This window comes from Carica papaya, chromosome 3 (assembly GCF_054855325.1).
Source record: "Carica papaya isolate Zhongbai chromosome 3, ASM5485532v1, whole genome shotgun sequence".
Lineage (NCBI taxonomy): Eukaryota > Viridiplantae > Streptophyta > Magnoliopsida > Brassicales > Caricaceae > Carica > Carica papaya.
This window is the reverse complement of record NC_142311.1, coordinates 33,160,283-33,186,503: the sequence shown is the minus strand read 5'-3', so window position 1 is coordinate 33,186,503 and position 26,221 is coordinate 33,160,283. Positions and strand designations below refer to the sequence as shown.

At 33.2% G+C, this 26,221-nt stretch overlaps 1 protein-coding gene across 2 annotated transcripts in view; it reads right to left on the bottom strand.

Annotated features, from left to right (window-relative positions):
- The window catches only part of CALS7 (glucan synthase-like 7), a 31,824-nt gene extending 7,459 nt beyond the window's left edge, over positions 1-24,365 (bottom strand). The window contains exons 1-32 of one of the 2 annotated variants that reach the window (XM_088216625.1): positions 23,798-24,365; positions 22,257-22,357; positions 21,452-21,564; positions 21,264-21,351; positions 21,057-21,167; positions 20,806-20,958; positions 12,221-12,310; positions 12,043-12,134; positions 11,777-11,900; positions 10,539-10,673; positions 10,378-10,454; positions 10,214-10,301; positions 8,309-8,431; positions 8,109-8,226; positions 7,627-7,958; positions 7,492-7,544; positions 6,582-6,642; positions 4,607-4,688; positions 4,476-4,525; positions 4,270-4,356; positions 3,989-4,093; positions 3,703-3,797; positions 3,536-3,617; positions 3,285-3,448; positions 3,027-3,150; positions 2,788-2,891; positions 2,568-2,679; positions 2,312-2,463; positions 2,032-2,141; positions 1,751-1,870; positions 1,593-1,652; positions 1,263-1,449 (exon numbers count right to left, since the gene is read on the bottom strand). In XM_088216625.1, the coding sequence (XP_088072751.1) occupies positions 1,263-1,449; positions 1,593-1,652; positions 1,751-1,870; positions 2,032-2,141; positions 2,312-2,463; positions 2,568-2,679; positions 2,788-2,891; positions 3,027-3,150; positions 3,285-3,448; positions 3,536-3,617; positions 3,703-3,797; positions 3,989-4,093; positions 4,270-4,356; positions 4,476-4,525; positions 4,607-4,688; positions 6,582-6,642; positions 7,492-7,544; positions 7,627-7,958; positions 8,109-8,226; positions 8,309-8,431; positions 10,214-10,301; positions 10,378-10,454; positions 10,539-10,673; positions 11,777-11,900; positions 12,043-12,134; positions 12,221-12,310; positions 20,806-20,958; positions 21,057-21,167; positions 21,264-21,351; positions 21,452-21,564; positions 22,257-22,357; positions 23,798-24,005 (3,701 nt within the window). In that variant the 5' untranslated portion in view covers positions 24,006-24,365. Of the gene's footprint in view, positions 1-1,262; positions 1,450-1,592; positions 1,653-1,750; positions 1,871-2,031; positions 2,142-2,311; positions 2,464-2,567; positions 2,680-2,787; positions 2,892-3,026; positions 3,151-3,284; positions 3,449-3,535; positions 3,618-3,702; positions 3,798-3,988; positions 4,094-4,269; positions 4,357-4,475; positions 4,526-4,606; positions 4,689-6,581; positions 6,643-7,491; positions 7,545-7,626; positions 7,959-8,108; positions 8,227-8,308; positions 8,432-10,213; positions 10,302-10,377; positions 10,455-10,538; positions 10,674-11,776; positions 11,901-12,042; positions 12,135-12,220; positions 12,311-20,805; positions 20,959-21,056; positions 21,168-21,263; positions 21,352-21,451; positions 21,565-22,256; positions 22,358-23,797 lie in introns of those variants that run through there. The other variant, XM_088216626.1, reaches the window with a different exon arrangement.
- Between the last annotated feature and the right edge of the window lie 1,856 nt (positions 24,366-26,221).

Below are 26,221 nucleotides of genomic sequence, written 5' to 3'. Positions count from 1 at the left end.
ATAGAAATATTAGAGAATAATAAGGTATTTCTCATATAGATTTTCCATATATAGTAAATGTCATATATATTTAGCTCAATTCTTAATTGCCCTTTTCTTATTCCTTGGTATCACTATAAACATGATGGCCTGCTCCCTCAACATGATAACAAGAAAAATGTTTCAGTTTAAGCTCTCACATGCTCTCAAAAAATCAAATTATGGGATTCAGTACCCTATTCAACTTTTGTTCTCACCACCACTCTTTCAACTACCTGTCCATCAACTATGAAAAAAAAAACATACAGCCTAGTTTCTGTTAATTTACAAAACATACTAATCTTAACTAAGTTTTTTTTAAAAAAAAAAAGAAAAAGAAAAAGAAATTAACGAAAAATAACATTTGCCAGTTATTTTCTGTTTCTTTTTGCATTTAGTTTGAGTATTTCCTGTAAAAAAAATCTTATTCCATATCTTCATGTTTGTTAAAAACAAAAACAAAAGAAAAATAAAAAATCAGCCTGTTAGAAACCTTCAATGTGTAAAACCTTAGGGGAGTGAAAAAATTGAGTTCATACATTATCTTTCCAGCATACTGATCATAGAATCTGAAGTGGTGACATTGTGCAATTCCCTGCCACAGGTTCAATTACCGTCCAATGTCTCATGCACCTCTGTTCACTAATATGTGAAGCTCACACACCCTATCATCTCCAATTATTAGATCTGGCATGTTTTGACCCAGCATAAGGTTGTCTGTTTTCTAGGCATTTATTATTTTGGTCATCTATCTAGGGAGATTTTCGACTGTGTAGTTCAAGTCTATGTTTGCTGAATACTACAAGTTCTTGGTTCAACTCATTTGGGGAGATGATTTTGTGGAACTCACCAATTTTGTTCCAAGGAGTTAGTTCAGTTCATTAAACTATAAGTTCTCTACTTCAAGTTTTTTACTTACTAGAATTTATTTGTGACAGTTTTCGGCTAATTCAAGCTTCTTGAGGGACTGAAAGAGTGGAAAAATTTCCTACATAGTCTATTAGAGAAGAATAGCCTATTTTCTATATAGCTGTTTCCTACAAAGTCAATGTCCTAGAATGTTGGTTCTATTCTTATTTTTCATTTCCTAGGTATCCCCATAAATATAACTTTCTGTTCCTTTAACCAAGTAGCGAGAAGAATATTTCAGTTTATTTTCCAGCATGTGTATTTAAAAGGTGCCAAAAGTCTTCAATTCACGAAAGAAACCCAGAAAATTGTTTTAGGCAATAATTTTGACTTACTGCAGCATGAGTTGTAGGATGTTATTATAACAACTTCGGTCACGACTATCACTCGACTTTTTCTGCTTGCCATAGACCTGACAAGAGACAACATATGTGAACTTCAAATCTGCCAGGGCACGTGCTCGATTGATGAAAGCCTGTTCATCCTCATGTGACTCCATGTTTAGGTTGTCACCTGATATAGCTGCAAGGAAAAGATTGCACAATTTTAAAACAAGAAAAACGGGTTTGACCTCCCATCTTTTTAATGTCTTAGAAACAATTGATTCATATGGAGAAAGAAGTTAGTTAAGAATATCTAGGACAGAAAGCAAATATTATTTTCACCTTCAGACTCCTGGGAACATTGAAGTTCTAGAGCCTGTCTATAATACATCATTCCTCTCACTGGCAGTAGAAAACATATGAAACAAAAATAAATTTGGTGAATATCCACAAGAGAAGCTAATACACAATAGACTGCATAAATTAATCAGCACCAACACCTGTTCTGGCAAGTGTTTGTCCTCTGTAAGATACCCATTGACGAGTGAACTCTAACTTCTCTTTCTCAGAATACTCAAGTTTAGGATCATTTATGCGATCCTGGAAATTGGTCCATTCATCTAGTATGCAGTCGTTTACAGTTAGTAAGTTCATATTTATTTAAAAATAAAGTATACCATGGTAACGAATCAAAAACTCACCAGGGGTACATCTTCTGTAGGTAAAACAGAAATAATACTGTTTATTTCAAAAACAAAATTGTAACTAATTCAAAACTCACCAGGGTATATTTTCTGTAGATAAAACAGAATCGATATTCCATCCTCATTTTCCCTATTAAGTTCCTCATCAGAATAAAGAACTTCTTCGTTGTAATAAGGAGTCAGAACACTAAGCCAAAAACATAACAGAAATTTATGTTAGATGAACCAGAAGATCATTATAAACTGACATCAATTTCCTGTTATTTTATTTCTAAACAGAAAATTCAAACATAACATTTTGAACTTAAAAAAGAAAAAAAAAAAAAAGTAGATACTCCATAACAAATTTATACTTGCCTAAAGGAGAGCATATCACGGACTCTTGGTGCTTTTGGCATATTCATAAATAAGGAGTTTGCAAAGAAAGTAATACGACGGCGGGCATCCAAGTTTGGGGGTATATTTATGGCAGATTCTTTGACAGTCAAAAGCAAACGAAGCCTTACAACCTGTAAAGAAATGTAGAGTACCATTATATATATATATATATATATATATATATCTCAACATATAGTAATTTATACGAGCCTGAAATAACAAGCATAGAAAATACCTTCTCCCTCCAAGAATCAATCTCCATAATGGAAATATTTATCTTCTCAAACCTTTGTTCTTTCTTGTCATTTTGCGTATCACGATCATGCATGCGAGCTTTTTCATAGATTCTGAGAGAAAATAGGAGAACCCATAGCATAAATCACTCAACAGCTCATTAGCATTAAAGCATAACATATCTTACATTTTTTTCATCAATTATGTATTCCAGCACTTACTCATGGCCATTAACCATAACATCCTTCGTGATAATTTCCATAATATCCTGGAGAACATTGATTATCTGAGCCCTGTACGTCTCATCATCATCATATTCACCTAGCTGTCAAAATAATGACATTAGTATTTGGCAAAATAAAGTATTTCTAGACCTATAATTTAGCTTTTAAAGTCCACAGAAGGAAGAAAAAGAAGAGATAAAAATGAGAAAGAACGAAATATAGAAAAATCAGATCACCAGGTCATTCAGAAACTTCTCCAATTTAAGACTCAGCAAAGGCATCCCACTCATCCGAAATTCATTTAAGAATCTATTCTGTTGTATGCTCAAGTCTACTTCATAACAAATCTGCCTTACAATCCTATTTACAAGAGGAGAAAACCAAATAGTCAGAAAGCTTCCCAATTCTGTTTTAATCATAAAAGATGGTAACTCTCTGCAGTACAGTTAAAGTTCAATTTGCAGATCAAATGGATAAAGGAATCTCTTCCTCACATTCTATCTGCTTCATCTTCAAGAAGACCGTGTATTATGTCCCTTAATGTCTCATAGCACTCAATAACTGCATGATGCATATAGTTGTCACTTTCAATCTTCCTAAACAAATCAGCATCCTCCTTCCCCTTAAAATCTTTTGCCATATCTAATGCAATAGGAATCTGTCATAGAGCAGAAGTAGAAATATAAATTAAGCTGCACTGGTATTCAATTTTGTGTCTAACAGGAGTTTTCCTGAAAGCATTTACCTTGCTAGCAAGCAAGAAAGGTGGCCACTGGATAACAGACACATCACCAGAAGAAGATGGTACAAGCAACAAATCCCTATCCCTGCACAGAAAGTCAGGATAATCTTAGAACCATACACATGATGCACTTGAGGTATTAAGATGGATCACATAAGTAGTAGTTCCACCTGTCACTAATCAGATCCTCATTTCGCATAGACTTTATGAACTCATTCCACACCTGAGAAAAGTTTGCAATGTTCTTCCGTTCCACTGAATGATTCTGCCAGTGTTAAGTGTTAATTTGGCCAGAGAACTAGAAGATGAGAAAAAGTATGATTCTTTCTTGAATAGATTAATAGAAGAACCAAATATGTGGCCTTGATTTGCATTTTGGAAGTATATAAATTCCTGGCTAGAAGACACATCAGCTGAAGAAGATTCATTCAATTTAACACCAACTACACAAATTACCAAGTTTTTCCTTTTGCCATCTTCCTTTGACAATGGCATAAGAGAACAACTGAAAGCTGAAGGTACTGATTCAAATCTTGACCGTAACATTCCAAGTGTGCGAATCTGCAAGAAGCAAAAAGGTACTAAGCAATAAGAATCAGCAAATTCCAACTAAAAGAGATCCCAGGCATGTAAGAGAACTTCTATGTTCAATGGTAAAACCATATATGGTTTCATGGAATTAATATAAGTTGCTCCTGACATGCTTCTCTATGTTATGAGATAAACCAGACACTTACCTCACCCAAATGACTGAATGCCCCATGAATTCCACCAAAAAGAGTGGAAAATATAGCATACCATATTTGGGCATCCATAAAATAGACCTGCAAAAGATGAAAACTAATTTACTTTGAAGCATGCTGGTGCTAAAATTTAAACTATAGAATAACTGCATAATTTCAATGTGTCATCCTGTGAATTCCTCTATGATCCATCCACTCACCAACACAATTGGAGCCCATATTGCAATGACAACTCCAATATTGTAAGTTGCTACAACAGCAGCAAAAGGATGATTTAGTACCAGGAAAGAGCCACTTGCAATGAGCAGTTTGGAAAAGCATGAAAAATTACCATTTGGAAAGAACTCATGCCATTGATAGTCATCAACGTGCAAACCCATAATCACCTTTGTAGGTCCAACTAGTGGCAGTATCTATTAGCAAAATGTCAAAACAATATCTGTTAAGTGGAAATTCACATAACAAGAACAAGAGATCCTTCAAAAAGGTAAGGTACAAAAACTGGAACTGTACTGTTGGATATCAATAATTTTCCAACACAAAGATAGATGACACCACTTCCTTGATCCATGAAATTCAATCTCAACATACCAGTATCTAGTTGAGAGATATGAAGTTGTGAGGAACCCTTACATTTGCATCATTTCAATAAAACAAGCCAAAAAGGAAACCACCCAACAAAAACATTGATTGACTATGTTATCCCTGCCAAGATCATATTTACTGCTTTTTTTCCTACTATTTTAAAAAATTTCCTATGAACGCAAATGAATGCATTACCTATACACAGGTTTTAAACCTATTAGCTATGCATATGTCATTAGATCACTGGGAAAAGACACTTGTAGATAGAAATCATCAAGATCTGACAGAACCCTTTAGTTGATATCACCTTTAATGACAATGAACTAGAGAGTAAATTCACTTGCTGTCTTGTATATAGACTTTAATACATCTAAAGTACCATACGCATTCCATGATGATTTTCCTTTTCTTCAGAATCAATAAGCAGATAACAACAACCTAATTTCTACCATTAGGCTTCTAAATACAAATACTAGGAGTTAAACTCTATATATACATAATATGCAGTTGTGAGGTTGTTTGCTCAATGTCTGAAATCTGTTCATGAGCTTTTGCATATAGAGTGGCCAAACAAGTTATCCTATCCCATACATCCTGATTAGATGAAAGTAATAATTAAAGATTTGCCTATTCCTTTCACTATAAGTAAAGGTTTTCCATCTTCTCGTATTCCATCCCTGTGAACATACAAACTCATAAAACATTCCATGGTTGGAGGAGTGACCAAAGATAAGCCAAACAACCCAACCAGCTGCGTCCACAAACACTTCCCCCCCCCCCCCCCCCCCAGCAGAATGACATATTAGATAAATATCCTGACTGATAAAGGTCAGGATTTTAGGAGATGGTCAGGAAGAGCTTACAAGTACATAACCCTAAAGATCCTAGTGTCCAAACACACATACTGGCTGAGGACTTAGATTGACAGACTCCAATAACCTTTGTAACATGGTAAGGAGGTCACAAGGCTCCATATCAAATAAGTGGCAATTAAAATGAAAATCCTATGCTGAAGACCCTTTAGTTGAATCGGCAAAACAGGAAATAGGAGATAATGGTGAGAGGATAAGCGTGGAAATTGGCTTGCTAAGAAATGGTTTCTAATCCAGTTATCCTCCCAAAACAATGCTCTTGGTCCATCTCCAATTCACAAATAGGTCGAAGATAAATACTATATAAGGACTTTGGAGATTGATTTCCATGAATTTTTGTATGAAATGGATCATCCTGCTATTGCAACACATTCACTCCTGTAGTTTCTATAAAAAAACTGTTGATCACCCTGTGTCACATTGAGTTAGGTTCCCCGAGCATCGTCAAAGCCATTTAGCCAAAAGAAATAATTTTTTTATCTAAGATTCTCAATATCAAGGCCAGCCAAGTTCTTGGACCAGCAAAAACCTTCAAACTCGCTAGATAATCCCTATGCTTCTCCTTCAGCCCTGCCCATAAAAATCTTTTCATGCATCTCTGTATTCTCTTCCACAATCTCTACGGGAATTCTAAATAAAAACAAATAACATCCTAGATAGACATGCATGAATTAGAGTAAATCACCCCCTAAGGAGAATAAACCACTTTTTCAACACTCCAAAAGAACCAATCTCATACATATAAGAAATCATCTGCAAATATTACCAGTCAAGTACACGAAACGGTGGCAGAAACAAACAATCAACATACTTGAGGAGAAAAAATGTAAGCAAAAGAAGATAAATTACCTCCACATAATAGCTGAAAGCAAGCTTGCTGATTAGCAGCATGATCCAGAAAAGCGTATACCTTAGCACATAAAAATGCAATGTCATTAGTGGAATTAAGGCACATTTAGATGATAGCACTATTCCATAAAAAAATAAAACGTGAACCGAATAAAACTACAAAAAAAGAAGTGATAGAACAAAGCCCTCAAAACCTCTTCAAGAACGAAAATAACAACAAAAATGAAGACACAGATTGAAAAAACATAAGCTTTAGTATTCTAGTTTTTTATTTCCTAAATATAAAAATTAATACATAATCAATATTTTGGAATCTGTTCTTTCATAGAAACCTGAACGACCACAGAGCAGTTCATATGTTCTCTCTACTCGACTTCTTAAATCACTCATTTACTACTTCAACTTCCAATAATAGAGGAAGAGAGCAACTAACAACGACAATATTAAACAAAAGAGGAAATCAAAGAGCCTTTATAATATATGAAATCAACATTCATGACATAAGTTTCTATAACCCAAAATCTACTTAAATAGGCTAAATAAATTAAAAATACCAAGCAATAATTATAATTACAAAAAACTTTTAATAAAAAGTTACTCCATATTAGAATCTTCTTGTCCTGCATTATCTGGCTTTTCTATTTTTTTTTTGTTTACTTAATATATTATTCATTTATTCAGAAAGCATTTATAGGGTGTGTGTTTGTGATGTAATCAAGTGAAAAGAAGTTACTTTGATATACCATTTGAAAAGAAGTTACTTTGATATACTATTTGGAACCACAGTTTTCTTTTTTCTGTTTTCACTGTTTGGAAGGATCTTTTATCCTCCACTGTTGCACTTTCCTCATTTCTCTCTCTAATAATATTTCTTTCTTTATCCAGAAAACAAAAACAGTGTTTCCCTTACCTCAAAAGTGAGAACATGTCCTCATGCATGCCTCTTCCGACATATAATTTTGGCTGCAGTACTCATATCAGGAAAACATAGAAAATGTAATGATATCTAACATCTACAACTTTAAAAGCAAGTAGCAATACTTGCCTGAGCCCACCACATGATAAGAGTGATAATCCGCATGTTTGAGCGCTCCATCATTCTCCTTAATGGTGGAAGCAAGAATACTAAAGCAGCTAATATGTTTGGCATCAAATAAATTACAATAGCATAAGTATAAAATGACTGGTTCCGCCAATCCCCCGCCCAGCTGCTGAAGAATTTCACTATTCCTGTAGGATTCAGCACAGACTTAGAGTAACCAATTGGCAAAACTACTGCCCACATTGCCGCTACAGCAAATTTTAAGAGGTACCGCAGAACCTGGGAGAACTTCAAGCTCCTCCAGGCATTAAAACTCAGAATGATATCCAGAGTCGCTGCACAAATCATGAAGAATTTCAAGATTGCAAAAAGAAAAGTCACTCTATAGCATGCAGATTAAACTATCACAGCTTCTGATAACTGCTGGCCCCAAATTAAATGGTATTGTGGAAGAAAAAATTTAAAGATACGAGTATCACCAGTACCTTGCAGAAGATTAAGAAAAGCTGAAGTGACAAATATGCTCGTTACTCTTTTAAAGACATCTTCATAAAAAAATGCAGCAAGAGAGCCCGAAGGATTCCAAGCAATAATTACCATGGCCTGGAGACAATAAATAATCAGTTGCGTTTAACTTGAGTACAATACTCAGAAACAGAGTAAGACCATTGAACGTTAGTCCTACCTGCAAACACAAAATGAAAAATATCCACATTCGATCAAAACTTCTAAAAAGGTGCAAAAATGTTCGGACTTCAACAAAATTAGTTTTGGGTTTCCTTTTCCCATAAGTGACTTGATTAGGTCTCTGCAGACAAAACAAAAGAAATTAGATTTTTTAAAGGAGAAAATAATACTACGGAATTCTCACCATAATAAATGTTTTATTTTATATTCTTGGAGGGTCTAAGAAGAATTGATAGGGATGTACCATGAAATTATGCTGAAACAGGGACTTGAACAGTGCCAGTGAATAGTAATTAGCAGGGATGAGAGCAGGAAAAGGGTTGTCTAAAGAAAGTTAATTGTTGAGTATCAGCGACACTATAAGCTACTAAACTCATGGTTCAATAAAGCCTCAGCAAGGCCTCATTAGAATATTGCTCGGGAGCATATTGATTTGTTGTATTCCACCAATTAAGAAAAATAAAAAAGAAATTTCAATAATGTGAGTCAACAGCATTTAATACAAGATTTCTAATATAGAGCTAAATTGAAATCCCACTACTATAAAGAAAAAGGTATTCCCAACTAAACAATAGAAAAATGACAACAGAGAACAATATAAGTCATTCTCCCTCAACTTTCATCTAGGTTCTCAACAAAACACCTAAAAACCTGACAGCAAAATAGTAAATACCACGGTCTAGAACTTCATTACAGCGGATAATATCTATACATGCTTCTGGGTTTAACATTTGTGCATGTCCTTGCTGAACCGTTCAAAGAAAAGCTTGAGGTATTCTAATAATCCTTTATGTAACTAATGAAAAACAACTCTTACATGCCTCCACTACAGGACTGGGAACCAAGCAATTTTGCAGGACCATGAATTATGGAGCTGTCTGTGCACCATCTTGAGGAGGATAGTTGACTGCCAAAATTATGGAGAAAGGATCCTTGACTTATTGGGTAACTGTTATCTACTTAATCTAAAATCCAAAAATTAGTTATATGCATCTATATTTATCTTTTAGAAACCATGTACACGTGCCTATATATGTCAAAGGTGTGAATAAATAAAATACACCAGAAACCCTATTCTTCCTTCTGTTTGGTCTCATGTTCTCTGTTTTGGACCATGAATTACTGTAAGGACTCTTGTAATGGCTCTGTCGCTCACCTAATATCTCTTGGATGATGTATGATGATATCAAGAAGGATATTCAGGCTAGAAATGTTACTAAGATTCCTTTTTTTGACAGAAAATTAAGTGTTACAAAAGATGAGAATGGTATAATTACATAGACTAAGACATCCTCCTAGAGTCTTCTAATACAGAACTTGAGAATACAAATTAGTTACAAGAAGACCCACTGAGGATCAAGAATTATCAACCCCTAATTCCTATATAGCACACATGTAGTAATATCTGAAAATTTCTCAAGGGCCTTCACTGATATGGTGGCCAGAAATGTCATCCTCTCCCACATATATTGGCTCAGAGAAGAATGATCTTTCAAAATCCTACAATTCCATTCAAGCCATAATGATGATCCCGCAAAAGTAGCCCCATAACAGAGGACTTCTCTTGCCCTTGCCACGATAGTATTGAGTTTCCTAAGCCTGAAAAGAATATTGTTTCCCTAATTCCACGGTCTATTTTTGGATCATTTTGAGAAGAGAAATTGTTGAGCTTTTAGAGTCATTTTGTAAAGCTGTTGGATTCTTTAACTTTAAAATCTTCACAATTATTTGTACTTGGATTGCATTCCTTTGGTGCATCAATTATATATATATATATATATTAGATATCTTTTCTTCTTAAATATATATATACATATGAAACAGCAAACAACACTTCTCTCATAGAAAACAATGAGAGTTGAATTTCTTAAGAACTAAGACCAATATGAAAATTAATCAATACCTCATCAGGCAGCGGTATCTCATCCGAATGAATAAAAAAATCTGCTCCAATGTCCAAGGGCCACCGTAGCTTCAAACACTTATCAGACCTTACAAAAAAATGTGTAATTTTCAGCTATTATATTTTAACAAATATAAAAGAAGATCAAATTTTCATAAACTCACCAAAAGTATTCATTTAGATCATCATAATTTCTCCATTTTGAATGGCTTGCCTTCCCCCCTTTATTTCTCCTAGCTTCCTTTTCACCAAATAAAATCGAGTTTCGGTTAGGAAGTTATAAATAAGCAGGAAGAAATATTAGGTATTAAAAAACAGCAATTACCTTGCGTAGAACCTCATAGATGGGGGTTATAACATTTCTTAGAAAGGATTCTTCATCAGGAGCTGCTGTTAACAATGTGTCTCCAGTGACCGAGTGCACATTGCCAAATAAAATTTGAAAGACCTCTTTTGCCATCTTGCGCAATTGTAAAAAAAGTTGACAATTACTTTAAAATCCAGATGAATTGTCTCTGTTATTGATCTACCATCATAAACTAGTGCCTACAATCTCTCTAGGTTCTTTTGCATCTTCATGTCTCTTTTTAAAAGAAAAAGAAAGAAAAATATTGTGCTGTCTGCATTTAGGTATTTTATGAGTTCTTCAATATTATTATGTATATTACTCAGAACATTCTGACAAGCCAACTACTTTTCTTAAAAGAAAGACATGAAATATATTATAAACAAGACATCAAAAAGAGTACCAACCATAAAAAGATACTTAACCGATTGCTATTTGTGACATATACTCATATGCACTCAAAAAAGAAGGCAACATAATGTTATCAAAATCATACAATCATTTTGAGCATCTATTTTATTGATTAAAGATGTGAGTCCAAGCAGGCTTGTCAGTATATCATTGTTGACTGAAATAAGCTAAAAACTTGGTAACATCCTGATTCATTAATTATTTATATCATAAGACAAAACTTTTTATTAATTATATCTTCTATTGAGATTAAATTAAGAAGGTATTAGAGCAGATATGTATTTTTAAGGGGAAAAAATCTCTATAGTACCTCCATTCCTCTTTTCACTTCTCAATCTTTCCAATTTTTATTTCAAAGTCAATTCCAATGAAATAATTCACATTTGTATCTTCTATCTCTCTAAAGTTTTCTTGTTTTCTTGTCTTTTCACAAGACTAATTAATAAACCAGCGGTATTTTCTTTAAACCTGCTTTGAACATGCAAAGTAAATCAATATTTATTCCATATGTGTCTATAGTTATTAAAGAAACCCGATGGTAAAAGTGAACCACAAATTTTGTTACAAGCCATGCCCCCAAAAGTTTACAAATTAATGCATAGTTTGATAAATCACTACTGTTCTCATCTTACATATTTATAGTTATTTTTGAGTTTTAAAAAATGAAAGACAATTTTAAAATATTCAATCACCTTTTATAAGTTCATAACACTTTCAGCCCCCCTCCAGATAAAAACATAAAGGGTGCACCATCACATATATGCAAACAGAGAATCCTAAAATCTTTGGTAATAGGAGAAACATACATTATGGAAAATGTAGCAAATACATTCAGGCATGAACCGAATATTTGAAGCTTCACCCCATATGAGAAGATAAAGTCCAATGTAGATAAGCTGGAGCTGTTGCCCATCACAACCAGAAGGAATGCTGAAAATTTTTAGAAAAAAAGAATATTCACACACCAAAAATACATAGTTCGTGCCAACACTGTGATGCAGTGGAACTTAAAATCTAATTAGCTTTTTGCAAAGTTTTAATTTATGATCTGGACAGAAACCAGATAGTATACCTTATCATTGATTTACAACGTAAATATTTACACCATGAGCGATAATTCTTGAAAATGTCATCCATCAACTTTTTTATGGTGCTACTATTCAGCTGCAATGACCTTTCTTATCAATCTCCAGCATCAAGCAATATATGATCAAAGAAAAATCTAAGAACTTTTAGGAACAATGATTCACCTGATCATAATCTTGAAGATTTCTCTTCCTAACATCGATATTGGCAAGTAGCAATATTAGATGCTCCCTCTGATTTGCTACATTTCCTCTCTGGATTCCCCAAAAAATATGAGATAAAATTATGTTATCATGGACTTATTCTTGTGGCGAAAAATGTATTAATAATTTTTATTTTGATAAATGAAGAAATATTATTAAGAAAGAGAACAAAGCAAATATAAAAGTGGAGGATAAGCTACACTTCTCAAGAGTTAAGTTAAGAAAGCAAGAACAAAGAACATAAACAATCACACAATTGTAACATCATTGGAACTATGGATAACTGTTGACTAGAATATTCCGTTGCCTTATTAGTTAAAATAATTTTTCCTTTATGATGATGTAATTAATTAGTAGAATCAATTATAATCTCTACAATAATGTAAATTTTTTTTTTCGTAGATAGGAATTCTATATAAATATCTCGGTTATAATATCACGAGTGTATCAAAAAATAAAATGAATATTTTTCACCAAAAATCTACGTGGTATCAGAGACAAAATAAAGATATTTTAGGATTCTAATTTCAGGATTATTTTTCAAACCCTAAAATAGCACAATAAGCTTAATTGATACTCACTTATCAAAATCTACTCTCACCACAATCCCAGACGGAGTCGCAATCTCCCCGCCAACCTGCCCCCTAATCTGGTGGCCCATTTCCTCATGCGTGAGCCACACGCACCACTAGCAGCAAAAGCGTGTGAGCCACACACCAGCGACAGCCAGACACCAAGATCTGACCTTTTTTCGGCTTGCCACACGCGATCTGGAGTGTATCGCACCTCCTGGCTCCTACCTTTATGCGGCTGCCGCGCATTCGGCCAATCCGCCGGTCAGAGTCTTCCCTCGCACTGTTTAGGCCCTTCCGCACACAAAGACAACCCGATCTGGCCTTCCCACGTGCCAAGCTATCTTGATATGCTCCGTCCGTGCACTAAGTCGCGCTGCATCTGCCGGTCAAAGCCTTCCGCCATGCCATTCCAGCCTTCCGCGCACGGACGTCTAGATTTGCCATTCCATGCGTTGGGCCACTCCGATCTAGTCTGCCGTTGTTTCTTCGCCGAACCAAGTTGTTTCTGGTCACTGTTTCCAAGCTCACAGCGGTTTTTTGGCCTCCATTTATGTCGGTCAAAGGATGTATTTTATCTCGTTGAGATTAGCTACTAGGTATTGTCTTTTTCATATCTCTAGTTACTTTAAACAATGACAAAAGTACAGAAATTGATTGTTCCTAGTTCGGATTATCCTTTATCAACTATTAAAGTCTTTTCAAACGAGAAGATCCAAATTCTAGAACGTATCATATCTCAATTTAATCATTCATCAGCCATTAGTATATCTAAAATGGTAAAATCAAATATTACTCATCTCTTTATTATTTTCAATACTGATACTTGGATTATAAACTCTGAAGTTAACAAACACTTGATAAACTCTTTAAAGAATTCCTAACTTATTTTCCTTATACTAAAAGGAAAAATATTCGTGAAACATATGGATCATACACTTTTGTGTTTGGGACAGGTTCTTTGATTATATTTCCATCATTAAATTGTCTTTACTCCTTTATGTGATTAGTTTTTCTAACAATCAATCTTTTATCCATCGATGCCATCGCTAGAAATTTTAATTGTAAAATTAAATTTTTTTCTAATTATTGTGTTCTTCATGATCTTCAAACAGGGAAGACGATTGACATTGGCAAACTGCAGAATTGCTTATATGTCTTGGATAGAAGTTAAAGTGTAATTAGGAATCATGCTATCTTCGAAAATATGAACATCAATTAAGAAATCCTACAATTGCATCGAAGGTCGGGACATCCTTTTTCTACTCTAGAAAAAATATATCCAAGTTTATTTAAAAAAACTTTTCTGAATTCCTTATTTTGTGATGCATGTGAGTTAACTAAGCATAAAAAGAATTTCTATCATGTGAGTAACCATAAAAGTTCTACCCTTTTATGACTATTCACTCTGATGTTTCGATCTCTACTCAGAACACCTCCTTATCTTGTAATAGATGGTTTGTTACTTTTATTTATTATTGTACTAGATTAATATATATTTATCTATTGAAATCAAAAAGTAATGTGTTCTCATACTTTATTCATTTCATAAAATGCTATGCATACAGTTTGATACTAAAGTGAAAATTTTAAGAACAGACAACCGTACAAAATATATTAATAGTGCGTACAAAATATATTAATGGTAGATTTCATGCCTACTTGGAATTTAATGAGATAATCCATCAGATAAGTTGTGTCTATACCAGTGAATAAAATAGTATTAATGAAATAAAAAATGGATACATGATGAAAGTAAGTCGATCTCTTATATTCACAATGAATTTACCGAAAATTTATTAGAGATATGCAATTTGTTTAGCTACTTACCTTATCAACAGAATGCATTTGAGAACTCATGATTTTACAAACATGTTTGGATGTGTTTAGTTTGTTCGTACTAGAAACGTTGGCAAGTTGGAATCCAGGGTCCTTAAATGTGTATTTGTTGGATATTTTCCTACTTAAAAATGTTACAAATATTATTATTCTCCATGAAATAGATATTTTGTGATTATGAATGTTACTTTCAGAAAATTTGAGTCTTATTTCAAGTCAAACTCAACCCTCTTCAGGAGGAGAGTGAGAAAGAAGAGGTTATACCCAGTTTGTTAACTCTTGACAAGTTTATTCAGGGGAGAGTTTTAACTCAAAAGATCTTATTCAAGAAAATAATGTGGGGCATCTGAATAAACCAGACTTGAAGAGGTACTCAATGAAGAATAAGACAGAAAAAATCATCGTGCAATCTAACTCAGGTCAAGAATCTTCTTCAATTCCTAAAAATGCCGGTGAGTTACCTTTACTTTATGATTTATTTGATGATATGGATAAACTCATTGCTCTTAAAAAAGGAGTTAGGTCTTGCACTAAACACCCTATATTTAATTTTTGTTTCTTATGACTCTCCATCTCCCTCCTATAGAGTTTTTGTTTTATTTGTTTTCTATGCATCTATTCCACATGATTGAAAATAAACTACAAGATCTCAAATAGGATGAAGGCATGATTGAAAAAATGAAATATTTGACAAAGAATAAAACTTGGGTGGTTATTTCACTTCTACTAAGAAAAGATGATTGCAAATTGATGTTTACTATAAAACACAAAGTGGACAGGTCGATTGAAAGATATAAAATTATATTAGTGGTTAAAGGGTTTACTCAGACTTGTGAAATGGACTATCAGGAGATATTTGCACCTGTTGCGAAGATGGATACAGTCAAAATATTGTTATATTGTGCAACCAACTTTGATTGGGACTTTCATGTAGACTTAGAGGAAGAGTTATACACGAAGATTCTCTCTAAATTTGAAGACAAAAGAATACAAGAAAAGGTTTGCAAATTAAAGAAAGTCTTATATGGATTGAAGTAGCATTCAAGAACATGGTTTGAAAGGTTTAAAAGAGTTATGGTTTCTTTTACATATCAATAAAACAATGTTGATCATACCATGTTTATTAAACATTATAAGAGTAAGGTCATCTTCTCATTGTTTATGTAGATAAGATTGTTGTGACTAGAGATGATATAAGGAAATGACTCGATTGAAAGAACTTCTAACTCAAGAGTTTGAAATAAAAAATTTAGAAAAATTGAAATATTTCTTAAGAATCAAAGTTGTCAGATCTAATAAAGAGATTTTCATTTCTCAAATAAAATATATTCTAAACTTATTAGAAAAGACTAGTATGATGGCCTGCAAGTCGGCAAAATCTCCCATTGAAAATAATTACAAACTACAAGCGGGAATTGGTACATTAGTAAACTTGAAGAGATATCAGAGATTGGTTGGAAAATTCATTTATCTATCACATAGCAGACCCGAGATAACATATGCAGTTATCTTGGTGAGTTAATACATACATGACCCTTGCAAGCCTCATCTACATGTCATTTTTTGTATATTCTAATATTTAAAATTTGCACCAAGAGAATGTCTGCTCTTCTCCAAAAATGACCCCTGTAAGATATAAGTATTTACAGATACTTACTGAGCTGGATCACCATATGACAGAAGGCAAATTAGTGGTTATTGCACACTCATAAGAGGTAACTTGCTTACTTAAAAAATTAAAAATATAGAACAATAATCCAAAAAGTATGTGAATTATTATGGTTGCGAAAGTTAATGAAAGAATTAAAACTGTTCAAAGAAAAGAGTTTATCCTTATTTTGTGACAATAAAGTAGCCATTAACATAACTCATAATCCAGTTCAATATGAACGATCAAAACACATTGAGATTGAGCGATACTTCATAAAAGAGAAAGTGGTTGATGACTCCGTATGCCTATATCATGTATCTTCTAATGAACCGGTGGCAAATATTTTCACTAAAGGACTTTACAACAAATCTTTTCATAATCTAGTCTGTAAGTTGGGAATGTTTAATATTTTTACCCCAACTTAAGGGGGAGTGTTAACTAAAATATTTTGTTCCCTTATTAATTAAGATATTTTTTCCTTTGTAATGACGTAACTAATTAGTAGAATCAATTAGAATCCCTACAATAATGTAAATTTTCTTATTCATAAATAGGAATTCTGTATAAATACTCTGGTTGTAATATCACAAATGTATAAAAAAAATAAATTGAATATTTTTTCACAAAAAATCTACAGTAATAGATTCTCAATTCTGGTAGAGTGCTGTAATACAACTATGTAGGAAGTATCCATGTATTTTTGCCAACAAAGTTTCCATGAGAGTGGTCATATCTTATATCTCCTCCAAGAAAGTTCTGCAATCATAGAAAATTTGTCGATTTCTTGATAAGCAAATACACCATAATCCGTCAAAAATTGCCTCTTGCCGAAGAGGTCTTGCTTCTTTCCTCACCCTATACCATAAATGTTAAAGCAAATATATCTTTATACAGTAGAAGGCATTACCCAACACAGACCGAACAAACTCACCAATTTTGTCCACATCCTCCAGGCTACATTGCAATGTAAGAAGAGGTTAGAAGAGGTTGTAGTGGATCTCACAAGCTCTAAAATACATTGCAGACGTCTGGGACAAGACTTTGTGAGGGTGACAGAGTTGGAGTATCTCAATCGTGTTAGACCTCTGATGAAGGACTATCCGCAAAAAAAACCTTAACCTTTAAAGTTACTGATGCTTGTCAAGTAATTTAGCAATGGGAAATGGAGAAGAAGTGAAGGATTTTTATAAGGTGGTCGAATAATGACTTGCATGTATACATCCTTAATGGTTCAAGGGTCCAGGATCTACTGTCTGGTTGGGTAAAATTTGAGTGAACACAAAAATGATCAATAAAGATGACATATCAAAAGACTTCCTACCAGATAGGTTGTTGTGTTTAAAGTAGAAGTTCCAAACTACTCCTCCCTTAGTATCATGGGTAGAAAATGACACTTGGCCTTTGTGTTTAGCAAAAAGATGGTATAGTGTAAAAAATGTAGAAATAATATTTAAACCAAAAGATCATCACTAAACCTTCCCTCAAAATACAAAGATTTCAAGCCCGAATAAGACATCTATAAAATCAGGTTGATTATATATATGTTGAGTATGCCCATTAATTCTGATCATAAGTTTTACAAGTCAATTCCATTACTATTCAAATATGATATTAAGCAAAACCAGAAGTTTATGAATACAAGTAGACTGATAGTAGTGTCAGAATGTAGAGTATGTTTTGCTATGTAATTGCATATTGTCCTATACGGTTAGTTTTCTTGTACAGGTCTTTGCTCATATAGTTAACTTTCCTACTTGTTTTCCTTTTATGGACATAAAGATCCTTATAAACATGGCTCTAGAATGTAAGGGCAAAGAGCTAAAAGTAAAGAGAACACAAGTTTGCACTTTATAGGAGACCTATTTGGCATGTCCACAACTCAAGTTGTTAGGAACTATTATATGGTGGTCCCATCCCTAGCCAATGACCCACATGCCGCCAAGCACAGGCATCTGAAGCTCACACACTATTTTTACTTGATGAAGATTAAATCTTGCTAGAATCACTTCAAATCAAATGTTTATTCTCTAGTAACTATGCAAAGTTGGTGCTTGCACCAATTTGATATCAAAACACATTTTTGCATGTTGGTTTAAAAGAAACTATGTGCATGGAAAATTCTCCAATTACGTTGCTCCATGCAAATCCAAGTTAACTTTTCAATTTAAAACATCTTATTTCGGTCAAAATTTATCTCCTAGAACTTGGTTTAAGAAGTGCTTTGAAGTATGATGGAGTTTGGTTTATCAAAGTAGATTTTATCATTCTATTTTTTATAACTGAAAACACGATATTAATTGTGTATATTGATAATATTGAGGGATTCAAAAGTTGAAACTTTTCTTTCAAACTCGATTCCAATTAAAGATTTGGGTCCTTTAATGTGCTTCCAATGTAGTTTAGGAAGTCAAATTAAAGTTGGGGATTGTTTATTAGAAAGAAAAATGTTCTTAATCTTTTGAATAAGACCATGATAGTGGGATCCAAACTAGTTGATGTTTCTAAAGGTCTTGGTGTCAAACTGGTTGTAGGTGAGGGTGAATTATCAGAAGACCAAGAAAGATATAGGACTTGGAAAATTGAATCACTTCATTCTGACTCATCTAGACGACTCATTGTTTACGAGTGTTTTGAGTAACTTTATGGACTCTCTTTGATGAGTCACTAGGAGGCAGTTATACATATTATAAGGTATCTCAAAGGTGCACTAAGTCAAGGTGACTCAGTACGAAACACGGGAATGCTTTTAATCTAGGATTGTGCTAAATACGCTGGATTATATTATGCTTCTCCATAACATCATATTATAACCATTTGAAAGGGAATGAAGGAGAGTCTAAAGAGTTCTCATGGAATTTGATCTGGAGGGCCAGGGCATCTCCAAGGATGGCTTTTTTTGCATGGGAATCGGTTAACGATTGCACTTTTTCTGGACAACCATATAGAAGCAAATAAGTCATTGTTAAAGAGATGCCACTTCCATAAAAGGGCAGTGCGTATGGTCAGTCATCTCCTTCTCTGGTGTCCTATTTCCTACCATTTGTGGTGCTTGGCTTATATTCTTTTAGGGGTGAATTGGGTTGTAACGGGCCCAATCAAAGAAAAAGTTTGGGCATGGTGTGGCATCTAAGGGAAAAGCCCTAAAACAAGCATGCCTTATCCCTTTTGGCAACCATTTCGTTACATGGAAAGAGAGAAACAAGAGAACTTTTGAGGATATTGAATTGTCTTTTAATAGAATTATGGATACTTGGTTCAACACCTTTGTTTTTTTATAAAGGATCACCATCTTTATAATGTTTATGATTTAGGGGATTTAATTAATAATTTGACAGATAATATCTTTGTATATGAGTTGCATCTCTTAGTGCTTCTTTATACTAATTTATACTTTTTCTTTCAAAAAAAATAGAGTGGACTAGTTTCACTTGTGACTCTATTTCTCCTATGTTTTTTATAACGGTTATGGAAGCATTGAATAAAATATTGATCAGATCTAGAGAATTAGATTTATTCAGAGGCATTAAGGTGGGAGTGGAGAACAAGTTGAGGAGGTAACTCATTTATTCTTTGCAAATGATCCATGATATTTTGTGAGCAGCATATAAATATAATTCAGACTTTATATTTCCATGAAAAAGAAGTTTCGCGTGATCATATATCCACTATAAGTTAATGTATCTTTATGGGTCATAACATGATGGCTTGGAAAAGCAAGAAGTAGGGCTATAATTTCTAGATCTAGAGCTAAGCAGCATATCGAGATATTTCATACTATCTGTGAGTTAATTTGACTATATCATCTATTTCATGAATCAAGAGCTTGGTTTTCCAGAAACACAACCCATGAAATGACAGTTCTAGCCAATCAACAATCACATTGCTCCAAACCCAGTTTTTTATGAGGACTACATTCAAAAGTTGAGTGTCATTTTATTTGTGAAAAACTTCCACAGAATATTATTTGGACTGCTCATGTGCAGTCAGCAAACAAGTTTTTTCTTTTTCTATAAAGTCAGCAAACTCTTAGGGGGAAGCTCATGTAGAACATTATTCGCGACAACCTTGGTGTCTAAGATATAAATGCTTCAACGAGGGGGTCGTCAGAACATAGACTATGTCTGCTACATAGTTGTAGATTGTCCTATATAGGTACTTTCTTGTATAGATACTCTCCTGCGTAGTTAAATTTCCTATTCATAGCCTTCCTTTTCTTCATAAGACTCTTACAAATACCTATTTATATTTCCTGTCCAACATATAATAAAGTTACAATATTTCCTTCAACAAGTACAAATAGTTTCTCGATTCTAGCATGGGCCATGTCTCAAATTTTCCTTACAGCTATAGGTTGCAAGAAAAGAACTTTCTGAACAGTTAAGACAATAGAGAGGACTAACTTGCCTCACAAAAAAACTATCCAAGGCAAAGAGGACGAAGATACGAAATGAAAAGGATAAGGAGAAATCCGAGGCACAAGTTACCTGAAAACCAAAAATAGCAGCAAGCCACTCAAGTATGTCATTGAAAGACTTATAATTCTCATTTTGTGCATACTCTGGTACATCTGATGCCAAATGAAGCCTAGGTGGTGGAAGATTATTCACATTGCGAACGGCACTGAATGCAGCCTTGATCTGTAGTTTCAGGATAGCCATGATCGAGACTAAAGATTTTAAACACTATTTCCATGTAGAGAAGAAAACTGATATTAAATAAAGTGTATAAATATGACCTCTGGGAGTTCCATAATTGCTGCTTTAGCCCCAAATGCATGTAATGGAAGAATGTTATAGTGTTCATACTGTTCCTTTTTCCTTTCAACTTCTTCTGCATACCTGCGAGTCTATAATGAGAAAATAAATCCAAAATTTCAGTACCTTCTACATGCAAGCGATTACTTCAAATTTTATATTGAGTAAACCAAGTGTTTAGATAAAACCTTATCATCTACATGGGATGGAGATCCCACTGTCCTCAGCGCATCATATAATACCGTTGCAATCTGGTAAATTTTAGCCATCTCTTCCCTTCAAGAATATATGAAAGAGGAATGAGGTAGAATATCGACTGAACATTCCCATGACTGGTCAATGGTTTAAATATATATATTAAAAAAAAGAGCCTTACGGTTTCTTTTTCTCAGCTCCTTCTTTTATATTTTTCTCATAGAAGTTCTGGTAAAACAACTGAATTTCTTTCGGATCATTATTTGCAAGCATTCTCACTGTCTCTTCTTCTTCCTGCAGCAACAGAAATTAACCATTTTAATTTATTCCTGAAAGCATTAGCATTGAGTACATACATTGACCTCAATATTATATTAAAAAAATGTTACCACCTGTATTATGAATTAGCAAGAGAATAAAAACGTGAAGCATATCACTAGACATGTTAACAGCTGTATCCAAGTAATACATAGAAGAAGGAATACAGAATGATGAAAGCCACAGAACAAAGAATTCCCAGACAAACACAGATAATTGAAAAGTTACAGTGCATGATGTGTAATTAACAAGATGTTCTTCCTTCACTGAAGAAATAAGTTGGTTTGGTTAACATATAAACAAAAGGCCACAGCAATGTCCATATTATTTCTTCTTAACATTGAATGGCTAATCGAGCAAACGTTTCATATAGTTCTTCAAATCCACTAACAAGTAAGAAGTATAGAGGGGAAATTAGTTCCCCTGACAAAAATATATAAGTAAGCTGAAGGGGCATGTCTAGAGAGTAAAGAATAATATATACCATGAAGGGCTCTCTCCCAGGACCCAACTTGAAACCATAACTAGTTAATGCCCGTTAGTTAATAACAGGAATCTGATATATCTGTATGACTAGAAATAATCTCAGTCCATAGAAAAACAAACTACCAAAGGGATATATCATCTATCAATTAAAGGAAAAAAATTAATGTTAATTTTAGATATACCTTTTCAAGTCTATGTAACAAGTAGGTCTTAAACTGGCGAACACCCCGTCCGCTTGATGATGGATCCATCTTATGAGCCTTCTCAAATGCATGGAAACGGCCTAATCAAACAAACGATGGAGGGGTCAATAATAATAATTAAAAATAATAATAATAATTCTCAGTAGCAGAAGCATGAACAAATTACCTTCTGCAGTAGATATTTGATCACAATTTTTTAACACCTAATATTAACTACAACTTTTGGTCTAAATATTAATCTAGAAACCTCAGAAATTAAACAATTAAAAAAATAAAAACATGGTATGTTCATTGCCATCCTTAAAAAGCAAAATCCCAGTTTGTAATGGAAATGAAAAGAATCAACTTAAGAGAGTAGTAAAGTAAATGTATATATTTAGACAACAAAAATGTATATTAGACAGAGAGAAGATACAAAGTGGAAAGACAAGAAACCTTTAAACAAAAGAAAAGAGAAACCCCAAGAAGTAGAACAACTTTGAAATGTATATACATAAACAGAATATTACATAAATATAATACAGATAATATAGATATAAAGAAATGTAAAGCACTCAGCATTAAATATATCTACGCACATCCATATAATACATATACATTTGAATATTCAGAAATGTCAATATATTATACAATAACCAGACCCAACTATTGTAAATTTTCTAAGCATGTGTTTGTCAGGATTTGTGTAGAACAGAGCTTTAAATACTGGAGAAATTTTCTAATCTCCTCCCCCCTTTTATGGTGTTTCGAGAGGTTAACTAGGTAAATCTTTTCCTTCATCCGTGGTGTTTCTTCCTCTACTTTTCTACTTAATTTGCATTTTGTTTTCTTCTAATTATTCCTTTAAAATGCTCGAATTTACAAAAAAATTGCTTGCATGACTCAGAAAAGGAAATTTTACTCATATACTTGGGTGGATTTTTAGCCTCAATTCTGAATGTAGAACGGAGAACCTTTGGAGTCCAAATACCATATTGCCTCCATTTATATTAAGCTTATCTGTTGGGCACACATAACAAGGATAGGCAGATAAATTTTTCTGGTGGCAGTCCATCATCCACAACAGGTCTGCCTCACTACATAGGCATAGAGGTGTTTTCATGGACTAAATTGTAACCATGACAAGTTGAAAGGCCAATAGTAAGTGCATGCTAATTATACTAAACAGAAGGAGGGATTGAACTTCCATAGAATTGCATGATCAAAAACAGTTTATCCCGTTTATTGGATAGATTTTACTTGTTAAGTTTTCCATAAATGATTGGTTAAGCAAAATTTAAGAATGAGTAAACTGTGCGCATGATTTTTTTCTCAGTTCGCTTGGGAAAAAAGAAATATCCAACAATCTATCAGTGAATTGAAGACATATGCATCTTTTCACTCAAATATTACCAACAGACTAGAATCAATACTACAGCAACTTCAAAAAAAAATAAAATAAAGAAATGAAAAGAAAGAAGAAGCCAACGAGATTTGCCATACTAGAATAAGCGGAAAAGGAAAATGAGAGGGGAACATACAAAGATAGGCGACTCTTGGATTATCCTTCTGGATTTCATTGGCAACGCGAAGAATTACGGCAATGGGAGCGAGAGAGGAGGGAACGAGCTCACTGTCAACGAGGTTTTCGTTGTTCTTATCCGTGGCGAGTGTGATCGCCCGCGTCATCCTCCTCGACAGCGTTCGCGGCGGTCCTCCTTCATTCTTGGTACCGCTGGAACTAGCCATCCCAGACGCACAACAAATACGATTTTCAGACTCTCAATTTTTTGTCGTCTTCTTCTGATTCTTCTTCTTCTTGATGGAGTTGTCAGTATAACTTGAAGTATCTGGTTAGGTTTGATATATATGACACTGACACCAATGATTATCATTGTTTCTTTATGTTCTTTGTGAGTATAGAGATACTTTGAGTGAGATGTGGGGCAAGGTGATTGCTCTTGGAAGAAGAAAAGAATTCTTGAGGATGATATGGAAAGGAAAAACCAGACAGAAATGGAGGCTTTTTGCTTTTGAGTTAACAAATGAAGAGATGACACTGCTTTTGGTGGAGGAGCCTTTTTCTTCTCCATTATACTTTGCCTCAGGAATTTGAATCCACAACTGCAAACAGTAACAGGCGCTATATATATATATATAATATAATATAATATAATATAACAATATCTTATATATATCTATCCATTGGATTTCACTTGTCTATTCTCTCTTCCAAAATAAAAAATTAAATTAAATCCTTTATTTCTTTCTATGTGTTTGATTAAAAAATTAAAATTAAAATTAAAATTATATATATATATATTCAAGCTATACATAAATATAAATATAATAATTTTATTCTTTTTCTTTCATTCTTATTTTTTACATTTCTAATTACCTCTCATCCTTTGAATAATCGTATCATATTAAATAAGTCAACTTATATTATACATTTCTTAATCTATTCATTGAGTTAAAAGATTTCATAAAATCTATAATCAATTTCGTTTTAACAATTAAATAATTATACCGAAACATTAACATAAAATTTATAGTCATTTAATAGAATATTAAGAAAAATAAATATGAACAGCGTATCTATTCTTATTAGGTTTTGTCAACTTCTCATCGTGTATTAAATTGTTATAATTAAATTTATTTCTCACACACTATATAAGTTACCATTAGATACACAATTTTTTCGTGAAGTATTCGTGTAGTTTTCTCTTATTAAAAGTTAAGCTATAAAAATAAATGAGTTATGTAATAATTAATTTTAAATATTCAAATAATAAAATCATAGCTAATATCATTTAGTTATCAATTACCAAAGATTATATTATATAATTACTTATTATGAATCGTATTAATTAATGTATAATGTTCTCAAATTATTAGCCATGATAATATTTGATTTTCATTCACTATATAATGTTGTATTTAATACTATTCAATTAGTAGATATCATATAAGATATATTTGATTATTAAATATTAATACTTTTGAACATCTTAATTTTATAATATCTTACAAAATAATATATAGTACTAATTTATTCAAATACTATTTACCAATTTATAATTAAAATTTAGTGAATTTACTATATTTTCTTGCAATGTTATCTATTTGACTTTTATTTTGTTGTTGTTTCAAATTTTTCTCATTTTCAATAATTTCATCTTCTTCGTTTTTTTGAAATAGTAATAACGATTCCATTATTAAAGTATTTTATACAAGAAAATTGGGAATTGATCCTAATGACAGAAGCTAGCATGACTATGAGAAGCTCTAACAAGTAGATGAGCTTCCATATTAGCTTTGCATGCAAACCCACCTAACCTTTATATTTGGTCTACCCTGTAGCAAAATCTTACAATACTCTAAGATAATTTCTAATTCCGATATGTCGGCTTTATCATTGTTTATAACATTTGCAATGGTTTAAGCATCTACAAAAATAGTCTCTTACTCTTGATAATGATCTGTCGCCCATAAAATGGTCTCTCTGACTGCAACTGCTTCTACGATATCGAAGTGACATAAGATATCGTTATGGCCTAAGACAACTTTAATAAAATTTTTCTCTCCATCCTGAAAGATAGCCCCGAAACCATACTTGTACTTTTCTCCAAAAGTAGTCACGTCCATAAAATATAGTTATCCATTACTTTTGTAACGATCCCAGAAATCTAAAAGAGAATATATAATAATTAAATGCGGAAGCGAAATAAAAGGTTAAGGTTTACATTCTTTACACAATAACTTAAAAATATTTAGCAGTATTACGGAATTAATTCTTTGGAAGAAACACGAGAAATAAAGAAACAAATGAAAAATAGAAAATATCTAGCATCTATTCGTATTCTTCTTGCGAATCGGGCTCTAGAACCTGATCCTCTTGATCTGAAATAATTAAGTAAAGGATGAGCTACACTAGCTCAATATAGATATCACACTATATCACC